The sequence below is a fragment of the Brienomyrus brachyistius genome, chromosome 5 (assembly GCF_023856365.1).
Source record: "Brienomyrus brachyistius isolate T26 chromosome 5, BBRACH_0.4, whole genome shotgun sequence".
Taxonomy (NCBI): domain Eukaryota; kingdom Metazoa; phylum Chordata; class Actinopteri; order Osteoglossiformes; family Mormyridae; genus Brienomyrus; species Brienomyrus brachyistius.
The window spans coordinates 11007699-11029350 of NC_064537.1; the positions used below are offsets into that span (position 1 = coordinate 11007699).

The 21652-nt window shown below is 51.7% G+C and overlaps 1 protein-coding gene across 2 annotated transcripts in view; it reads left to right on the forward strand.

Moving 5' to 3' along the window:
- usp43a (ubiquitin specific peptidase 43a) overlaps positions 1-21652 on the forward strand; it is a 71890-nt gene that overhangs the window by 17653 nt on the left and 32585 nt on the right. For both annotated transcript variants that reach the window (XM_049013814.1, XM_049013813.1), the window contains 2 exons: positions 9290-9390; positions 20396-20488. In XM_049013814.1, the coding sequence (XP_048869771.1) occupies positions 9290-9390; positions 20396-20488 (194 nt within the window). The remainder of the gene's footprint in view (positions 1-9289; positions 9391-20395; positions 20489-21652) is intronic.

Here is a 21652-nt window from a genome sequence, read left to right on the forward strand (position 1 = left end):
TATGCTCCAGACTAGATGAGTTGATAGTGTCTTCCCCACCTCTTGTCTGAAAGCTACGGAACCATACATCTATGGTCCAGGTTAGGTCTGCATCTCCCCTGCACTGTCTCTAAGGGGCAGCCCACTTGTTCTTGGGTTTTGAGGTTTGTCTCTTTGGCGCCCTTATCCATTTCTGTTTCGGGACGAGATTCTGTGCCTCTCGGGTCGCTGTTCTCGGCCCCGGCCGTTTTCAGGAAGTTGATGAGCTGTATGAGAAACGGGCTAAGCGTGATTCATGCAGCCCAAGTGCTGGGCTTGCTGCCTCGGGCGGCAGCGTTTCTATTTGTGTAGGTGTGTTTTTATTTTTTATATATATATATATATATATATATATATATATATATATATATATATGTTTAAGGATCTGCTGCAGCCAGTGTTGGCTCGTCCTGAAAGCGTGTTATTTTTCCGGTTTGTTCTTAACCCCGAAGGCCCGTGGCGGACTGAAGATGAAGACGCGCTTCCGCTTTTTCCAGTCTCGCTCACGGCGGTATGGGATCACTGCATCGTTCGTGCCGCGCCGTTCCCGGCGTGTTCGTTGAAAGCGGCACCTTGCGGTACAGGACTGAGGCCTGTCGGAGGAGCACTGCGCGCGAGCAGCTTCCTTCAGTGCCTGATGTCGCGCGCCGGGTCTCCGGGGACGTGTCACACAGCCCCGGCACGCGATGTCACCTGCAGGTTGCAGAATACGTGTCACCATCTTCTCCGGTCTTCCGGCAAATGTTTGTCTTATTGCTGTTATTATCGCAGCTCTTGTTTGATGTCCGTTTCTGTTATTCATGGCCGATGAATGGCTGCCGTTTGCAAATGAAAGGTGCCTCTCATCTCCCTGGCTGTGCCAAGTCTTTTCTGTGACTGCCAAGAGCCCTTATGGGGGGGGGGGGGGTATTTTTTTCTCCTCCGCATGCTCTGGCCCCACCGGCATCTCCATAGAAACGAGCCAAGGATAGCCGGTCCGGATCTACGCTCCTCTGCGGGGGAGTACTCCTGGACCAACCTGGAGCCCGTGCCGCTCAAGGTGATGTGGGGGTGAGGCTTGTCCAGTTTTGGGTGGGGGGGGGCAGATGCCTGTGGCTTCTGTAGGCCCCCCAAGCTGATCCCCTGAGCCTTTGCTGAGTCGCCTGAATTAGTCCGTCGGGGCCCGCGGGTGAGATCGGGGGGGTTGAGTCAGCTGCTTTGCCGCCTGGGTAACGTTTTGATGCCCCCACCCCCCTAGTTTCTGCTGACCTCTCTCTATTCAGCCCCTACCATGCCATCCACATGCAGCTCTCTTGTTTTTTTTAGTGCAACCCCCACGCCCCCCCCAAATCATACAGGAAATAAGAAAGGCCTGTTTTGTTCTTTTTCTTGTTGCAGCACTGCCTGTATGACACACTGCCTCTGTAGCCCAGGCTGGGGGGTGTCTGGCCGAAGGGGGGGGGGAGCTGCTTTCAGCTACCTTCACATTGCCACTGAACTCGGAGCCAATTCCTGTATGAAGCCGTTTTTGGAGCAGGGCAGGGGACCACCCCTAGATTATGGGTGGGGCCAGTTAAGTGGCTGCTGTCATTTCAGCTAGACTTGCTTCTGATGGATTCGTCGAATCCTGGCTTCTCACTGCGACTGCATTAAAAAAAAAAAAAATCCCTTTTATTTTAAGCCAACAACCTACTGATAAGATGCACAGCAATTCTAAATAAACCCCCAGCACGGTTTGCTTGCACGTCCTGTTCTTGCCACCCGCCACATCGCCATGAATAGATGTGCGCTGGCATCCTGAGCACCGGACACAGGAATTTAATTAAAGTTTTTCTTTCAAAGGAGTCCGGCTCAGATAAATAGCTGACTCAGGCGATCTGCAGGGCAGCCGGGGGGGGGGGGGGGGGGGGGGGGGCCTCTGCTTCAGACGGGCAAATCTGAAGCCCAGTTTTTAATTGTCTGCTTCTTATGCAATCTGGTGAGGAAAGCCCTGTCAGGAGGATAAGCCTCATGCAGTGGGCATAGGGGGGGTGTGTGTTCAGTGCCTAGTGTGGTGCGGGTGGGCCGTAGGTACCGTCAGAGTGTGATATGTCAGGGCTTGTGATAAAGAGCCAAAACCATCTGCATTTTGGTGTGAGGTTAAGAGGGTTAGGGCGTCCTGTCTATGATCGGAAGGTCGTTGGTTCAAATCCCATGGTCGACAGAGTGGTTTCACCATTTGGCCCTTGAGCAAGGTCCTGTACTGTAAGTCAGGAGGTCAAATGACTGTACAATTGAGTCAAGCCTGAGCATCCGAACAAAAGTGGCATGCTACCAGATATTCTTAATTCCCAGTGTCTAATCCAAAAATCAGGCACTGAACCCAAATAATCCGTTTCCATGATTACACCGTTAATTGCAGTGTGATAACAGTGTAGGAAGGATTTATTATTTGAAGCTGGGAATTGGCCAAGGGGAAATGTACTCGCAGAAAGGGGGAATGCTGGGTAGGAAGCTCAGTGAGTCCCCATCGCCCCCTCTCCCGCGGCTTAGTCTTCATAACCAGCTCTCAGGAGAGTCAGCGCTGGGAGGCTTTCGGCGCCGCAGTCGGGGGTCTTTACTCGAGTCGGGGGTGTATAGTCTGTGATGTGGAACCTCTGCCTTCACGTTGGCCTGACGGACGGGGCTGCCATCCCGGCTGGCCTGCTCCATCCAGGTTGGTCCAGGGTTCTTTCCCTCTTTGCGTCGGAGTGGGACAGCAGTGACACACCTGTGGTCTCGGGCACGACCTCGATGACCTCTCCCCGTGTCGAATGTGCGATTCGCGCGCCGTCCCTTTAAGATCCAGCCCTCTCACTGTACTGCATCTTCACCAGGGCGGAGCCCTAACAATCCAAAATTACTCAGCACCCTGCTTCAATCTGCAGTCTCCATATTATATTTCGGTAGTGACCTGGAAGGCATATCCTTGTGGTGGGAGGCCAGCTAATTGACAGTTTGAACAGCTCAGCGTGAGCTGCTTAAATATTAAATTCCCCTCATAATCTGCTAACCACAGTCCCTCCTTCCACCTTTTACGTATTTAATTTCATGTCGTTAAAAATAAATTTTCCTTGCTCTTTGACAGATGCTATGCACACCTGTACGATCTCTCAGACGCAGTAACCGTTCACTGGCAGCCGTGGTCCCCGAGCAGGGCTCTGAAAGTGAGTTATAACTATAACCGGTTTTTCATTTATCCTGAAGTGTGTGGCGTTTTATCATGTTGTTTCATTTCAGGGCTGAGAGCTTTAAACTATATTCCTCCCCATGTAGGCCGTCCTTTAATAACGTCCTTAAAAGTCTGGCATTTCTTCAAACCGTCGCCGCGCATGTTCCGCGTTGTAACTCTGTCGAGCCTAACGGGGCAAGCAGTACCTTCTGGGTCTCCGGTGACAAGGTGTGTGCCGTTCTGTGTCACCTGGGCTATAGGGCGGGATGTCGGTGCTCCCTCCCTGGTGACTCGTCCGTCATTGGGTGTCTGTGTGAGAGGTCCCGCCCCCTTCCAGTGACCCCACCCCTTGCAGTGATTACCCTGGAGGAATCCTCCAAGAGCGGCCTTGGTGCGATGACCCACCCCACGTGTGGGTGAGGGTGATACTGAAAATCATTTGGTCTCTCTTTTTTCTTTTTTGGTCTCTCTGTTTGTCTCTCTTCCCAAATACAAAAAATATTGATATCAGAGTTTGGGATGTGCAACTCCTCTCCGGTCAAGGCTGAAGAGCCGATTCTGGCGTTACGCGTTACCTGTCCAGATTTAGTCCTCCTGTTTCGGTGAATGCCAAGTGATTTTGGCTGTCCTCCTACTTTGGTCCCTCCTGACATGTAGCAGGATTACTCTAATTGCACCCTAGAGACAGAAAAGCAGTTCAAATCTGGAGGAAAATAGCTTTGGAGACGTAGATGTAGGCATCCCTCCACCGGCCCACAGGTCACAGGACTTCGCCACTGGGTTCTTTGACGTGGACCATTTATCTAAATCCGTGAAATCAATTATGCCGGCCAGGCGAAGTCGGCTGTGAATCTGTGGAAATTGAACAGCTTACTGTTACTAGTTTTATTGTATCTGGCTGGTTTTCTATTTTGGGCCGGCTGAGCTGACAATAGGTTGGGTAGGGGTGTGTGTGTGTGTGTGGGGGGGGGGGTTGAATAATACAGCAGTCGTCCATTTCATTCTGGTTTTGTGAAAGCCTGTGTACCATCTGAACCTGCTCCTCCCGCGTTCAGGGTACTGCTTGAGTGCCTTTTGGCCTATTTTATAGGTGCGATTGTTTCAGCAAAGAGAGAGAAAATCTCGCCCGAAGATGTCGTCTTCGTAAAAGGGACCGGCTCGAACACACCGGCAGCGATTCTCGTCTCTGATAGCGTCGTGCCAGTTGCTGTAATTTCAGCCTCTGCTTCCTGGACAGCAAGTTAGTTTAAGACCACGGCTAAGGCTGTGCCTCGGTGGCTGAGAGCTCTTTCGGTAAGAAGTGCCGCGTGATGCGAATGGCTCCGTGCATCGTATAGAGCAGGACTGTAGGTCACGGGCCTCACGAACACTCTTGGCGTTAATGAGGACGACCGGTGCTCCTTCGAGGGAGCCTGTGCCCCCCCCTCGTGGCATACTCGTAAATAATAGGTGGGGGGGAGGGAAGAGGGGGCGCCCGCATTCCTGCGCCATCTGCCTAAGAATTGTTACAGCGTGGTCGCTGTTGATGAGAAGACCAGCGCCCCCTGCAGGTTGGCCACTAAGATGCACGGGACTTGTTCCCTGTCTGTCTGCGCAGTTAAAATTAATTGCCGCTGGGCATGCCTAAAGCTACAATCAGCCTTGGCCTCATTTGCAATAAAAGAGGAGTAAATGATGGCTCTTTCAATCCAAAATTTCAGACCCCCCCCATCACTCTGCTTGCCTGTCAGAGAGTGGAAGATGGCCATTAGCACTGAGGTCCCGCCCCTGTAAGGAGGCCCTATCCCTGGCTTGTAGAACCGCTAATGATGGGTCTCAAGCTAGAACTTTTCAAGGGAAGGTTTTGGTTGGCCCTCAGAGTTACCGCTCAGTCTGTTAGCATTAGCATAGCATCATGGGCTCACTTCATAGTCCGTTGGAACTGGGAACCTCCGCCTCGCATCCACCCATTCAGAGGAAGCCTTCCTTCCTTGCTGGATAATTGCACCTCCCTCCACACAGAAACCGACCTCGTCTTTTTGATAAGCCACCCAAATTTAATCGCCCCACTGCCGTGGTCCGCTATCATTCCCACCGATGACTTGGCTTAAGTCCTCCTGCTTGATCTTTAGTCGTGTCAGCAGACTTAAATTGCTTCAAGGATTCAAAGGCGGCGAGAAACGTTCTGTGCGTTCCGCTCATTATCGACGACAGAAATGCTTTGGTGGTAAAAAAAAAAAAAAAAAGTTGGATGTGGAGAAGAGGACAGATAAAGGGGGCAGCCGCTCGCCGCAAGGATGGTGTGAGCCTTCGCGAAATCGGCTTCGTGGAATTTTCCAGAAATAAAACAACTGAAGAGGAGGACTGCTGTGTTGCCGTCTTAAAGCTTTGCATGCGGAAAATGTGGTCCGATAATAATCAACCGTAACCCCGTCTGCATCAGAACTTTAGCATGTTAGAGTTAGACTGACGGAAGCTGTGTAGTTGGTTTGGTTTTCGGTGGTTCAGTAATGACTCCAGTGATGTGTAACATGTTCTTAGGTTGAACAGGAAACGGAGGACTTAGAGCTGCCTGTGTGTCTCATCACTGCATGTAAACGTGCCTGAATGTGTCTGAATGTGTCGGTGCTCTTTTGGAGGTGTGCAGTTGGTCAGGGGTTTTCCTTGCATTGGATACAACGTCCCTTCAGGGCCGGTCATGGAAGTGAATGATGCCTCTTATGCTTGGAAACACAACAGGGGTCACCAACATGCTGACTTCTATCTGCATCCGGACCAGAACATCATTGCGATTCCCCGAAATGTTATCATTTTTAGGTGGGGAAAAACGCTTATTACCCATTCCCCCCACCCCCTGACCCCCCCCCTTAGTCGGCAAATCTTTTCGTTGGGGGACCAATCCCAGTTGGCATTTAAAGAAAAACAAAACACATTTGCACACAGTGAACTTTGGCTTTGTGTTGCTAATGGAATTTGGCCCTCAGGGGAAAATAGTTGGGGCCCATACTTTTAAAATAATAATTGCTAGAATGTTCTGCTAACATTCTGGAAACAAAATGTATTGGAACTGCGTGTTTTTTTTTCTTTCCAATGATTGAATGAAATCGAATTAATGAGTTAATGGCAAAAGAGATCAATGCTTATCTTCTCCCATGTAGGACTGTGCATGATACTAATATATCGACCGTTCCTGCACTGACCATCACACACCAATATCGATATTGTTGATGTCTGGTTAGGAAGCAGCTCTGAATTTCCCGAAGTACAGTCCCACTGCCCACCTGCTCAGGTCCGTCCTTTTCACCACGTTCTGTTTTTCTCCCTCTTTTGCCTCCTGTTCCCATAGCAGCGTCATTTATCTAACAGAAAAACAGACATTTGAAAAGTTGTTTTTTAGCATAAGCTTCCAGTCACATTTTATTTATATCAGAAGCAAAGAAATACTGTGGAAAATGTTTTATTGGCAAGGTTTTGGAGTGTGGATTTATCTGTCCTGACTTTATAACGTTATTTAAGGTTCGTGAAGTACACAAACCTTGAAGCGATTTCACTGGGAGGAGCGAGAAATTAATCATGGATCCTGGAACAGGGGTTGGGAGGGAACAGGCGTTTGTGTTGGTCGATTCGTAGAAGTGTTTTTGTCTTTTCTGTGTCGTCGTGTCAGAGACTCACACTTGAAGCCAACCAAAGGAACTCGTTGCATGTCCCCGCCAGTGAATATTTGAAGAGCTCTCTGAAAGGGCGTGTGAAACCGCCTTCAGGAATGGGAAGAGGCAGGACATTCAGTGCTCATGAAGTGGCTGATCTGAAATGCTGGTCTTTGGTGTTTTCCGGTATGTCGTCGGGACGGCTAGCCTTAGGTTTGGCAGAGCTGCCCAGCAATGCACTGTCCCGCAGTACGGCTGCTCCTGTCCTGAGTTCTCCTCCCAGTGTTTAGTCCCTCTCTCTCTCTCACACTGGAGGCGGTGAGGATGGGCCCAGGGCCTTCAATGGCCCCTTTTGGTGGTACTTCGCTTCAGGTTCCCTGTGGCCTCCGAGCCCCCCCCCCCCCCCCCCGCGGTCACTGGGATCAACGGGCCCGTTCTCCCCGGCAGAACGTGCGCTGTGTGCGATTCGCTTGTAATGCCTGGCACAGGCAGCGCTGCCATTTCGTCTGGGAGGTCACGTCGCTGCTGTGTGTTTTCTGAATTTGTTTATTTGTCTCTTCATTTGTTTGTTTTTCGTTCCTAGCCTGGGTTCACGCAGTACACATGCTGCCCTGTTTGCCATGAACCTGGACCACTTCTTGCAGAACGGGCGTGATTAGGAGACAGTGCTGCTTGATGCAGGGTGGGCTCTACCCTCATTTCCGGGCTCCGTAAACGAGCCCTTCAGGACCAGGCCTGTAGCGCGTAGATCCTCCTCCGAAAACCCTACCTGACAGAGACTCTCTTTGTTAATTAGTCTGCATATAATTTCATCTTGTCCTTGCTGACAGTTTCTGCTTCTCCTATGAGTATGGGAGTGAAGTAGCCGTGCTTTGGATGTGCGTCATTTACCCATATTTGCTGTGTGGGTGCACCTAAGTAACACTGATGGTGACCGAGTGCATAATGCCCTGCTCCTTTGCAGTTTTGCCCCTCAGCTATCCGTATTAGCGAAATGAAGCAGATGATGATTGAAATGGCCACTCCTGTACTGCATTTTCATTTTTGCCGTAGATTTCATGGAGTCATTTCGGAGTCATGGCCTCCCTCTGTGCGTGAGTTCCGTGTCTCTCGCGTACCCGGTCTCCTTGGCACTGTAAATGCTCGAGGTATCTGTTTTACACGCGTGCACGCCTTCCCGCCTGTGGAAAGCTTTGGCGGCTAATTAGGGGCCGCTCTGGGTCATGTCCATGCCTGGTACTGCCTGGCTCTGGGTCATCGAGCCCCGGGGCTGGTTTGTGAGTCCGCTGCCTCCCTCTCCTTTGCTCCTTTCGCCCTCATTCTGCTCCCAAGGTCGTTACTGCCACGTCTGAGTTATTAGACCAAATAAATCAAGATAAACGCTCTCCCAGTTCATAGGTGAGCTCCTTTTTCTGAGAAACATTTTTTATCGGTTTGTTTCAGGTCGTCTGTTTTCTGTTTTTATTTTGGAGCTGTTCTGTGCCGGTTTTGCCTCACTCTGCTGGGCTGGGGGTGATATGAACATAAGTATGATATTTTTATCATATCACTTTTATTACAGGTCACATCTGCCGCTGGCTGATTCTTCATCTGTTTTTAACCCCCCCCCAGCATTTTAAAGATTTCTTTTTAAGATCTGAGAAAGCAATTATGTTAATCTTGAATTTGCCTTCTTTATATTATAAAATTAGCTCGACCAGAAAAGAGCAGAATATGCCAGGGAACGTGCTGGTGTTCCTGTACGCTTGGTACACGTAATGGCGTGTCTCTGTTGGCTGAGGTCCTGGGCTCTGGCAGCTGGGGGCCACTTTAATGGAGGGAAGCAGTGTCCTCACATAAGGGAAGTGCTTATGACGGCGAGGGGGCCGTTTCCATGCCAGGACCTGGTTTCCGTTGACCGTTATAACTTTTCAGTTCAGCGTTTTACTCCGGTCCCTAAGAGCAATGAGGATTGGCCATGACATCACTATACTCAGGTCTTTGTGTGTGCATGTTTGTGGGGGGGGGGGGGGGGGGAGGGGAGAGAGAGAGAGGGAGAGAGAGAGAGTTTTTAACAATGCGCTCATCATTAATCTTGCATTGTGTTTTTCCTGTGAATAATTAAAACAGATTTCTAATATTTGTTTTTCTTTTGTTTAAATAATCCTCTAAATTGAAAAATAATTGGTTTGCCCGTTATTAAGGAGAATGCCTGTTCTGGGTCATTGATGGCATTGATGGGAGTGGCCTTGCAGAGCTGTGATTGGTCGCCAGCCCTCACCCTGTTGGTATTCCGCTCAGCGGGCTCCCATCTACAGCTGTAAGGCCCCCCAGCTTCCTCACTGGGTACGACTGGAAGGAAAGAGAGATGAAGGATGAATGGAACAAACCCGTCGGAAGGAGAGGAGCAGTGTGAGCCGGTTCAAACGGACTAGAGTGGGAATGCGCCGGGAGGGGGTTGGGTCACGCCACTGATGGACCATCTCTGCCGTTTCAGGATCCGGCTGGAGCGGAAGGACCCCCCAGCATGGGGCCGGCGGCCGCGCCGCAGAATGGGGGCCACAGCTTCGTCCAGGACCACTTCCAGGCGCAGTACAGGTGAGGTTCAAGTCCCCCTTCAGGAAACTGCATCAAAACAAGCAGCATGTGAACCCTGGACTGTGGGTCTCAAGCAGCGGTGTGAAGGCCCAGCCAGATAACGGGTGGTGCCCCGCTGACATTCCAACCAGCCCAGTAAATACAGCCTAACAAATGGTATTTCGTGTACTAAATCCACCACTTCCCCCCTGGCCTGCGCCACTCTCCCAGTGTTCTCTAATCACCGTAACTAAGTTCCCATCTCGTTAACGGCTATTCCCTCAAATTCCCTCATCTCCGTGGCCTCTCACACATCCGGGGGGGGGGGGAGGGGTGCAGTGTGGCTCGCAAGCCACTCTAGTGCTGGTGAGCAGCCCAGACCATGACACAACGGGCTAATTGTCCCGTAACAGCCCTGTTAAAAGGATCGGTGCGTATTAATAAGGGGCTGAACACTACAGCTGCTCTTGGGCTACTGATTGGACATTGCTGCCACCCCGAAGCAGAGGAAGCTCCCCACTTCTGGCCTCTGGGGGGATGTTCGTCTCTTGCCTTGAACACTCGCTTCATTGTGCTCTCTCTCCCTGTTTACGTCAGGTGTGCCCCCGTGACCTGCCTCTCCTCTGCTGCATGCCTTCCTAACATCTGGATTGTAGCGGCCTGGTCCGGCGGGCTGGGGCAATGTCCTGGCTACTTTTCCATAGCTGAGCTAATGTTTTCATCCAAAACAGCTAGCAGGTTTTCTTTCAATTTATACATCCAGCCGTCCTCCAAATGCCTCTCAGGGTCGGGGTCGGGGTCAGGGGCGGGGGGGGAGGGGGGGGTGAGGTGCGGGCTCGAGGCTCCAGGCAGCATGGGGCAGGAGGCGGGGGTACGGCCTCAACTTAGATGTTGGTTCATCACAGGACACGCTCAGACGCATAATTCACACTATTAACAAGATGAATGCCAGTTCACCCCATCTTTATATCTTTGGACTGCGGGGGGACACCGGAGTACCCAAAGAATACCCACGTAACACGCACAAAGTGTAGGAGGGATTCAAACCCTAACTCTGGGGTGATTCACATTGAGTGTGCCGCTCAAGGGTACAACAGCAATGGACTTAACCAGCAAACTTCTGCCCTTGTCCTGATCCGCCGAGCTATTTTGCTGCCCTCGCTTATTTTCGACGATGAGGGGGGTTGCACTGCTAAGAATATTCCAGAATATTCCACTTGTACGGCTGCCGGTACGCTCTGTCCTCTGCATTTGCTCTTCGTCCGTGTGTCCCAGCAGTGCTGCAGGAAGGGAGCGATGGCCCGGCCAGTCAGGGGGGCGAATGTGCCCAAACTGAAGGGTCCCTGAGGAGCCCCCTGCAGGAAGTGCAGCAGAATGTCACTATTCCCGCCGCATTGTCTCGCGACGGCCGCTCTGATCTTCCGCTGAGTGCCGGTGTCCAGCCGGGCCTGGCGACTCATTGTGTGCCGTGTCCTTCCCCCTAAACTCTGCTTTTGTGGCTTTCAATCGCTTCCCCTCAAACTTCCTCCGGCTCCGTTCTCCTTTTGCATAGCAGCTGCCTGCATATGTAGCTGAAATCGTTTTACTTCCCAAGGCCGTTTCTGCAGGGTCGCCCGTCATGCAACAGCCTGTCCCCCGGTACCTTCCGGGCTGGGCCTGTGCCCCATCAGAATCCCCTTCCTGGTAGGCCGTGTCCTCTATAGCAATCGATTTTTCCTCGCCGGCGACGGTTCCGAATGTCATCCTGTCAGCAGATCCGCGTCCTGCCTCTCGTCCTGAACATCCCTGCCATGTGCTTGGTGTTTGAGCCCATGTGCTCCTCACATTTAAAAATGCCAGCATTGAGGTATCTGAGACTTTTCCTTCTCTGGCAAAAGCACACTCCTCAAGACCATGATGACAAGCCCATCACCGAGAGGTTAAGTCCAGTCACAGTCTCTCTCTCTCTCTCTCCCCGTCTTCCCCATGATGTCTGAATCAGAGCAGAGCGCTCCCGGAACAGGGAGCCCAAAAATAGCACCGTCGTTGGGATCCGGATTCGCTACCCTGAGGCTTGGGCTTCCTGAGTCGGATGCCTTCCGGATCTTAGACGAGCCGTTCACGCAGGGGCCAGGCGATTCCCCACATTTCACGTTATTGCTTTTCCTCCCAGACAGAATTGCGTACAGGAAATGAGCACGACTCCTTTACAAGGCATCGCCGCCGTTTATCTTACTCAGGGAGAGGAAATGGTCGCCGGCACGTCTTACTGCGGCTGGCGGACTGAGGATTTGCCCAGGCAGATGTAGGACAGTCTGGGAGTAACACTGCTCTGGTTACGGGGTGTAGATGCGTAAAACCAGCCTCTTGTGTAGTTTTTCTGTTCCACAGCTGTAGACGTCGAGAACAGTTATCGGTGCTGCATCTCATGTAAGCTGAAAGGTTTTAGTCTCCTTGTAATATTATACCTTTTTTTCCCCTCGTCAACATCTGTTTGCGCCAAAACCAGCTAAATCCTTCACTAATTGCTGTCCCAGAACTGACAAATCTGTGCTACTTTCTAATTGGCCGGGAGGGGGGGCATTTCTGCCCCAGATGGGATGGTAGCTGTGGCACAGATGTGCCGTGGGCTCATTTGGCATGACCTTGCTGGCTGGGGCAGCCTGGCTTTGTCTCCCAGGCCAGTTCGCGGCCAAGACGTGGGTGTGGGGAGGGGTGGCTGGGGGGGATCACACAAGGGGCGAGAGCTGGAGCTGATGTGTTCTTGGAACATCTCGGCGCTGGCGGACTCCCAGCCCCAGTCCTCAGCGGTGATGGATTAACGCCGTGCTTTCTATTTGTGTGTGTGTGTGTGTGTGTGTGTGTGTGTGTGTGTGTGTGTTTAATGCCTTTCACAGATAAGGCAGTCGTTACAATGGCCTACTGTACACACCACCCCGGTTATGAGACCTTTATAAGTGTCCAGATGAAGGTCAAAGTTCGACCTCTAATCACACTCCTGCTGCAAAGGTGTTAGAGTAAGTGTGTACGAGTAAGCAGCCCTACAAGAGGCTGGCTGTGTGGCTGTCAGTGGCCGTCTCCAAGACCTCCTCGTGTTCGCGCTCCTCTTTAATGCTCAGATTTGCCTCGTGTCCAGCTTTCTTCTGAGAGTTTGTTCCAGGGGCAAAAACAAGTAGCCCTGATCAGACGCGACCAGTTTGACACACGCCCCGGGCCTCAGCATCTCCACAGAAACACACGCGGGCCGGGGGGGGGATCGTGGGGGTGTCAGTGCTGCCTGACATCTGAGATTTAACTGAGCCAAAACAATACGAGAGCTCTGTTTCCACCGAAGTCCCCTTCAATCCTGTGTGAGTCTCAGTAGGCAGTCTGCCTTTCTCAACAATCGGCTGATGCTCTGAGTTTTTATTGCCTTTCTTATGAAGGCAAACGCAGGTACAGAGAGAACGATGAAAGAGCATGAGAAACAAGCGCTGAAACACATTTCCGATTAACGTCGCAGCTTGGAGGTTTGTCCCTGCTCTGCTCCCTCCAGGCTGCTAAGGTGGGCCTTTGAGGGGAGCTGTGGCCTCTCTAGGCTCCCGGGTCGTGGGTTCGACTGCCTCTCTCTGTGTTCAGGGTTTCCTCCCCTGGACCAGATTTGTCCTTTTTGCCTTTTCTGTGTTTGTGTGTGTGTGTGTGAGAGAGAGAGTAAATACTTTGCGATTAAGCTGCCTTTTCATTCATGGAACTCCATGCTTTGGCTTCCTGGAATAGACGTGAAGCTCCCTCTCTCCAGATCTGCAGGAGATGGATGAGCTGATTTATGATGGACGCCTTGGCAGCTGAACGCTGATTAAAACACTTGCTGATTTTTAAGTAGGTATTAGAACAGAAACTGAATCATTATCTGCAGCAGCTCTGTGATTCATCCAGGTGCCTCCAAACCGGCATCCTGGGCCTCAGTGGACTGATGTTCTGAGCGGTTTGATTTTTCAGATCTACCAGACGCACCTGACAGCTTCAGAGCTGCAACGTTGTTTTGAACGTGCCGTTGATGTGGGGAATTTAAATGTCTGTCCCAGTTCAGTGAGCACATGTTTCATAGTGACCTTCTCAAGTGACACATCACCGGTATGGTTTGTGTACAACTCGGAAAATAGCTTCTCAAATTACTTCACTCCGCTGTCAAAATTTAGTTGATTATAAGTGCGGTTTAGGGGACTGTACTGGTTTTTAGCTGTAGGGAATGGGAACTGCGGACGGTCTGTCGGTAACCCTGGTCCTACAAGCGCATCTCATCCTCTCAGTTTCCTTTCAGAGAAATTCTGAGTGCACATTCCTCTTATGGCCCTTCATCCTGTTTGACTGTGTACATCTAATGTTATATGTTGGCAGGTTTAATGCTGTTCTGACATATCGCTGCGATGGTTCTGTTCCCCTGCCTCATGCCCATTGCTTCCGGGATAGGCTCCGGACCCCCCGCGACCCAGTAGGATAAGCAGTTTGGAAAATGGATGGATGGGTTCTGTTCCGTCACGTCTGTCTGTGCCTCATGCGTGGGTTTGCATTTACAGCATTGTGCGGAACCAAATTCCCTACAATTTGTTAAAACCTCAATTCTTTAAAAATCTGTGAATGCACTTAAAGTAAAGATGCCAAGAGTCTTATATTTTGTTTGGTTACTTATGGTTAAGGTTTGGGCTGGGTGAATGAATGGATGGTTCCCAAAAAGATGTGGATACAAACGTGTGTGTGTGTGTGTGTGTGTGTGTGTGTGTACTATCCCCGATGGAACGGTGTCGTCTCCATGAAAGACAATGGCTCGATCACAGACATGGCTTGGCAGTGGAGTCAGAGGCCACGCCCCCTACGCCCTAATTGGCTGGCCTCGTGCAGCGGTTGCCCTCTGTGCCAGGCAGTGTAGAGCTTGGACCGAAGCACAGGTGCTTTACCTCCGACTCGGTTGCGGTTTTCTTTGTGTTGCTTCCCTGTTGCGGCCGTGTTTGTGGCCTGACACACTTCTCTCTCCCGGGCTGTGGCCCAGCGTGCAGTGTCTCACTGGCATGGAGGCCGTTCTCAGTAACTGCCTGCAACTCAAGTCATTTGGCCAGCGTCCTACTAAACAGGAAAGGAGCTTTGATGATTGAGTCTTACCTGATCTTTGATTCCATCCCTCCATCCGTAACCACTTATCAAGTGCCGGGTTGCAGTTATCGTGGTGGAATAATCTTGGCCCCCAGTCCATAGCAGAGTACTGGCTCACATCCTGCCACACGGTTTCAGAGAAACTGATTTGCCATACCTTGTGATTTTTGTACGGGGGGGGGGGGGGGGGGGCGGCACCCGTGTACCTGGAGGAAACCCGCACTGAAGCGAGGAGGGCATGCTAATCACGTACCACATCACCCAACACCCGCCTGGGTTTATAATTGTCGCTATAACAATCCACCATGGTGAGGTGAGCTTCATGCAAAAGAATTTTCCATCTGAATGGATTCGAGGAGCTGCTGAGTTTGTAACTGAAATGCTAAGACTGCGTGAAAGCTCTCTGGCCAAATAACAGGCCTCCGGTTTTGACAGGGATGGGCAGGGTAATCTTTACTGATAAAGCAGGGCTTTTAAATGTTGGTTTATGCTCACTTTTCATTCTGGGAATTAATTTTGTTTAGACCGTGGACACACTTAAATCCAGATGAAATTAATTTGACCGGTTGCAGGCTAGAACATGATTGGTCCATTTGGGTCTTGCCTTCAGTCGTCCATGAATGTTTGGCCACCCAATGAAAATTCTGCCTGCTTTTGTTTGTTTGTTTTTGGCCTGCTGCCTCGTCCTCCTCCATCCTGGCTGCCCACTTTAACCTATGAGTGAAACTACTTTGAAGTCTTTTGTTTAATTCCGCTTTGATGTGCGATGGGGCTGCCCAGCCATTATCGGTTTCTGTGCTCTTCGCTTTCTTCTCGCCGAACCTGCTCTCTCGCTCTGAAGCCCTCCGCGTCTCCGTAGCCCTGATCCGACGGGACGGGCAATTACCCCACTAATGCCTCCCTTTATCTAACCTCCAGCACTCTGCCAAATAAACACCAGCACCACCTTATCGACCTTCCGCCGTTCCCGCTAATTGTCGGCCCGGTTTTTTTTAAACCCCTCAGACGTTCGTGTGGATTCGGGCGTTTGACAGCCAGGGTTTTTCGAGCTCTGCTGATAGGAACGAACGGCGGAAATGACAGGGTGGGATGACGCCGGCATCCCGACTCCCGCGTCGACATCATCTTCGCCAGAAGATGCATTAATCAAAATTCAGAAGGCTGGCCTGAATTATTTACTCCTGTCATCCTTTAAAACTCGACACCTGCTAATTAAGAGCCTCGTCGACGTTAAATTGAAGTCCGTTCCTCTGCAGGCAGCTCCAGCGTCATCTTCTGCTTATGTAATTGCTGAAACATGCTGAGCTCCACCCTAGCAGGCTGGGCCAAGACTCTAGAAGCTTCTGGGGCGTCCGCTTCCCACCTGTTGTACTTACAGTACCGGCACACTCTGGATCGCGCATTTCCAGGGTCACATCCCGCCCCGGCCGGTGTTCCGGCTCCCCGTCGCCTGGATGCATGGATCCATATGGCCGATCGCTGCGGGACGGCCCCCCCCCCCCTGCTGACAGGCCTTCATCTTTTGGTTAAATAATAAGGCAGCCTTGGTTGGGGTCGGGACAGCGTGTGGGTTTGAGCTAATCCTCATTTCTCTTGGGGTTTCGGCACCGTTTAACGAGCGCTTCCCTGATTATGGATGTGTTTACGGATGTTCTCCGGTCCTGCCAGGTCACGTCCCGCTGTTTGTTTTTTTTTTTCAATTTGCATCGGCTGGCTACACATTTCCTCTCCTGAACTGTCTTTCCTGAGTGACCTTTCTGTTGGAGTTATTTATATTCCTGACGGGGTAATGGATCGCGGCACCCGCACGGGGAGCCTGGCACGGCGGCGGTGGCGGTGGCTGGCACTGGTCGATAGCTCCGTGTGGGGGGGGCCTTTGTTCCTGGGGCCTGGGGCTCCTCCCATGAGGCGCCGTGCTCTGTCTCCCGCTGCCTCCGCCGTGAATGCCTTCGGAGTCGGTTTCCGAGCTCCCGGAGATTACAGCGTCTGCTTTCCTATCACCCGGCAGCAGATTGGGGGGGGGGTTGTGGGGGGGGGGGCGGCATCCCTTTCTCGGTTCACCTTAGGAGCCCTGCCGCTATTCTGGGAATTAGACAAATTATAGAATAACGCTGCAGAGATGCAGCATGCCCCGCTTGTCAGTGTGACCCGGCTCTTCGGTGGGACAGTGATATTTCGTGCTCTGTTTCAGTTGCTGTACTGTAATAGGTTCTGTGATAAATGCCACCGGCACCTTGGGACAGAGCACGGCGGACGGGCCGCACTGTGTCGCGCTCATGCTGGAGTTGGTGGCCATCTTGAAATGAGTTGTCTTGGTCCAGGTGACCCATGTGAGACTGAGACTGTGTACGGTTTGTGTCTTTTTCCGCATTCCCTGATATGGAGACTCACCTCCTCGTGAAGTTTGAGTGGCCATCTCAAAGTCCCCCGGCCCTTGTCATCACCCTGACTGATGTAACTCCCCACACCTGCCACATGGGGCATCATTTCCTAGCTTTCTGTCAGGAGAAGGAGGCGGCGTTACCACATCTGACCGCTTTGATCTCTAGCGGTGCCACCTGCCCCCCTTGCTGGTAGTATCGTCCTCACCCCCCCTGCATATTGACCTTCTGTTTTTTCTTCCCCAATCACTGTACTCTCACATCGGCGGTGCCTCCCCTGGTTCTGCCCCTCCCCAGCCCTTCTCCATTCCTGTCTGGCTGAGTCTCACATGGTGTAAAGCCTTTTAACCAGTTGCCCGTGGCAGGAGGCTGGCCTACAGGCTCCCTGCATACGTCCTGAGACAACACGCCAAACCACTCGTCCTTCTGGGTCGCGGGGGGTCTGGAGCCTATCCCGGAAGCTATAGGCACGAGGCAGGGAACAACCCAGGATGGGGAGCCAGCCCATCGCAGGGTACACTCACACACCATTCACTCACACATGCACACTTAGGGCAATTTAGTAACTCCAATTAGCCTCAGCATGTTTTTGGACTGTGGGGGGGAAACCGGAGTACCCGGAGGAAACCCCACGACGACATGGGGAGAACATGCAAACTCCGCACACATCTAAGTCAGCCAGAGACTCGAACCCAGGTCCCAGAGGTGTGAGGCAACAGTGCTAACCACTGCACCACCATGCCGCCCCATACAGTGCTAACCACTGCACCACCATGCCGCCCCATACAGTGCTAACCACTGCACCACCATGCTGCCCCCCGTTTACAAAAATATATAATAAATGCCAGACGAGCGACAGGACAGCCTCACACTGGCTGTGCCTGCAATTGTGCAAGGGAATATTTTGGGTTAAGGTGATGGGGAGAAGCTTAATCCCTATATAGTGAATAAGCACATCCACTTCTGTTATGCTGGGTAGCTGATGAGAGAAACTTGATCCCTAGGGGATATTCTGGAAACCTGGGTGAGTCACAGGAGCAGCATGTGGTTCAGTGGGCCTTGGTGCCTGTGATTAGAAGGTTGCTGGTTGTAGCCCCAGTCTGGGCTGTGGGTCTTTCAGCAAGGCACTGGCATTGGATTCACGATGTCTTAGAAATCCTGCAGACCACATCAGATGCACGCTTATCCATGTGGCATCGGCTCGTAAACGCGCGTGTGCAAGACCTTGAGCTTGACACGCGTGTGTCTACTGGTTTGTGGAATGACTTGACAAGGGGACGGTTTGCATACAGATGTGGCAGAGGCCGCGGGCAGGACTCAAACCAAGCAGCATTTAATGAGGCTGATGGCTTTAGTGGACTTTGGCTGGGGATGATTTTCACAAGGGGAGGGGGGGGGAAGGGAGGCATGTTCTGTGGATGTGAGCCACACAGTATATGGGCTACAGGGTGAGGAGCCTCGGCGATTTACGCGGATGACGGGTGCGGAAAATCCAAAGCGGTTATTAAATAAATCCCGGCTTCAACTCGTCCTTCACATGATTTATGACCAGAATGATTAATCTAATTTTAAATCATCTTTTAAATCTCCTGAGGTATCCTCCTTCATCAGTGAGTGCAATAGTGGGTTCTTGGATCCTTGGCCGTTTAGAACCAAAGCACATCTCCTGTTGGCATTAGATCGGCTCCGTGTCTCTGTTCTGCTACCGCGGAACATGCGCTAAGGGCAGCGCAGCTGTCTGTGTGACACACGCTCACTTCAGGGATTCAGGCTTGGTTAGACAACCTGTGTGTACACACTGCTTCAGGCTGGGTGTCTCGCGTGAGCGCTGCCGTTTTCCGCGTCGTGCCGTTCAAAGGGATTTTAAGGTTTTGTTAATTACAGAGACGTGATGTGTTGGCGGCGTGGGGGTCTGCAGTGAGGAGGATCATCGCTTCACATCTCCAGGGTTGTGGGCGGGGCTGTGGGCGGGGTCTGTTTGGGTTTCCTCCTGCACAGCAAAATCACAAGGTTGAATTATCGCCTTTGAATTGCCCATTGTTTGGCTATGGGTGTGTGCGTGTGTGTGTGTGTGTGTGTGTGTGTGTGTGTGTGTGCACTCTGCTGCCTGGATTCTACTATGTTTACAATTATGGAAGACAAATGAAGTTGTATTTTCTTTTACATTTTAGTTAATCTGTTTTTATTGCACAATTTATTTTATTTTTTTTCCACACTGTATGACCACCATATACCGCCATACAGGCAGATGAAATTCAAGATAGATGTAATATTATCTTAGCACTTATCTTTGCTGCTGTCTAATTTAGGGACTCGTACTTCTGTAATCGCATACCTTGTTTAGGTCAGCCTCATTGAGGTGACAGCTCTGTTACCACTTGCGTTTGTTTGCTTCCAGTGAAGCTCCGCATTAACTGTGTCTGGAAGGAAAGCCAACATCACTACTGTTTTTAAGCTATAATCAGAATTTAAAGCATTTTTTAAAACGAGATTTCAGAAATCAGACTTCGCCCACTTGCAGCTTACGGGAATAACAACTGCGTGTGTGTGTGTGTGTGTGTGTGTGTGTGTGTGTGTGTGTGTGTGTATATGTGTGTGTGTGTGTGTATATGTGTGTGTGTGTGTGTGTGTGTGTGTGTGTGTGTGTGTGTGCGCTTGCTTCGTGTTCTCCCTGTTTGCTTTCCGTCATGAAAAGGGAGTTGCACGTGTGATGCTACGCTAACATGCTAAAATATGGATCCTAGTCTTTCCAGTTGCGTGCTGCTGACACTGTGCTGTCAGACCCCTGATGCTCCGGTGAGGGACAGTCCATCTCCGGTTTGTTGGGGCGGGGGGGGGGACTGTTGTCTCAGTCAAACCCTTTTTTCCCACATTCCACTTATGTCAGTCCCGCCCCGCCTCCCCACCCAGGTGACTCAGTTGGCACAGGCCGTCTTTGGATCACTGTTTCATCCGCTGTCTCACCAGCTGTGTCACCGGTTGTGTCACCTGCCGATGATGTCATACGTTTGCATGGGTGTGGCCTGATGCTTTCAGCATCACCTCCACCCCCCCCCCCCCCCCGGGTGCTTGGAAGAGCCCAGGAATTGGCGTGACTAAATGTCAGTTGCAGAAAACTCGCCAAGGGGGTGCTGTTGAGTGACAGGGGCTCTGCGTCCTTGGCGGGGGGGGGCCGTGTGGGTGTGATTGAGAGGCTTCCGTAACTGAGCTGCGGAAGTGAAGAAGTCCAGCCGGATTCTGGAAGGGGCACCTCAGCAGGAGGCAAGAATCCCCATCATCCCCCCCCCCCGGTAACGATGAGTCAGACAAAAATAAAAGCAGACCAGTTGGAGCAGGTGCCCATTCCCCCTGTACATCCCCCTCAGTCCGACCCGGGTACTGAGCCCCCCCCTCCCAGACCGTCACACCTCTCGGGTCTCTAACCTGTTTGTGTTCATGGCGAGCGTTTCTGAACATGCCCCCCTCCTCCCCCCCAAGTTATATGAGGAAGCTGCTCTTCCCATATTAAATCTTTCTCCCCCCCCCCTCTCTCTTTGAAGGTCCTCCCTGACCTGCCCACATTGCCTTAAACAGAGCAACACCTTCGATCCCTTCCTCTGCATCTCCCTGCCCATCCCGCTGCGTCAGACCAGGTGAGTCGGACCCCTCCGCTCCTCCATCAAAGACAGACCAGCTGCATCCAGCAAATGTGGTGAAGTTACCTTAGCAACACTGAGGGTCCAGCAGGTGCCCCTGGGTCAGTGAGGGGAGGTGGAGGTGCAGTTCTGCGTGTGGCTGGAATCGGCATCAGAATCAGTCCTGAATCAGTGGTTGGTGTGAGATCTTTGCCCCATTTACCCACAAAATAACCGCATGATTCGACGTGCCGCCCCCTGGGCAGTTGTGCACGTCTGTCTCATCTTGACGAGGGGGTCTGGGATTGCGGGGGTGGGCTAGAAAAACAAAGCTGATGAAAAAGAACGGCTTGCCGGCCAAAAAGCGTGTCCTTGCGGGACAGCTGATATGTTCTCCTTGGTGGGGATGGAGCAGGACTCAGAAGGAAAGATGGTGCTTTTGAGGAGACCATTCGTCTCGTTCCGGCTCGACGGGACTGCAGAGTGGCATGTTCACCCAGGCTGAGACCCCGTCAGCCCATGTGGGCATGCCCCTCCCTTTCCCTAGACCCCCCCCCCCCCCCCAGCTGCGCTGTCGGGGTATGTCAGACGCACGTGTCACCTTTCAAATAGTATTGATGATTTTGACCTGCCTGGCCCCCCCGGGGAGGTGGAGCGCAGGGCGAGTCTGCCGACAAAGGCAATATCATGCAGTCATTAGATGCCTTTGCCTGAATCCGTCCCTCAGCTGGATCTCACCTCCGGCAGGTTGAGTTGCCCTGAAGCTGCAGCATTTTTTCCTGCAAAGAGGAAAACTGTCAATTCCTTACAGCGCCAGACCAGAGGTGAATGAAAAGCCTGACAGATTGATGACCAGGAAGATCCTAGACAGTCATTTTACAGCAGTACGCAGAAAGAGAACATTAGTGTGGAAATGTTAATGCAAATTAGTTTTTGGACTAAAAAGTGATTTCGGATGCATGGTATGTTACCTTAAGTTTTTTTAAACTGAAAGTCCATTTGCCTGTCAGTTAAGAGGGTCCCATAATGCTCACAGATGGGTCAGAAAGAATGAGCCAGATGTGTGAATGACCCCCACCTGACCCAGTGCCCTGACAGCAGGCCTCAGGCAGCCCTCTAGGGGGCGCTGCTGTGGGTGCGGTGGGTGGAGGTCTCACCCACGTGGCGCTCCTCTGCCGACAG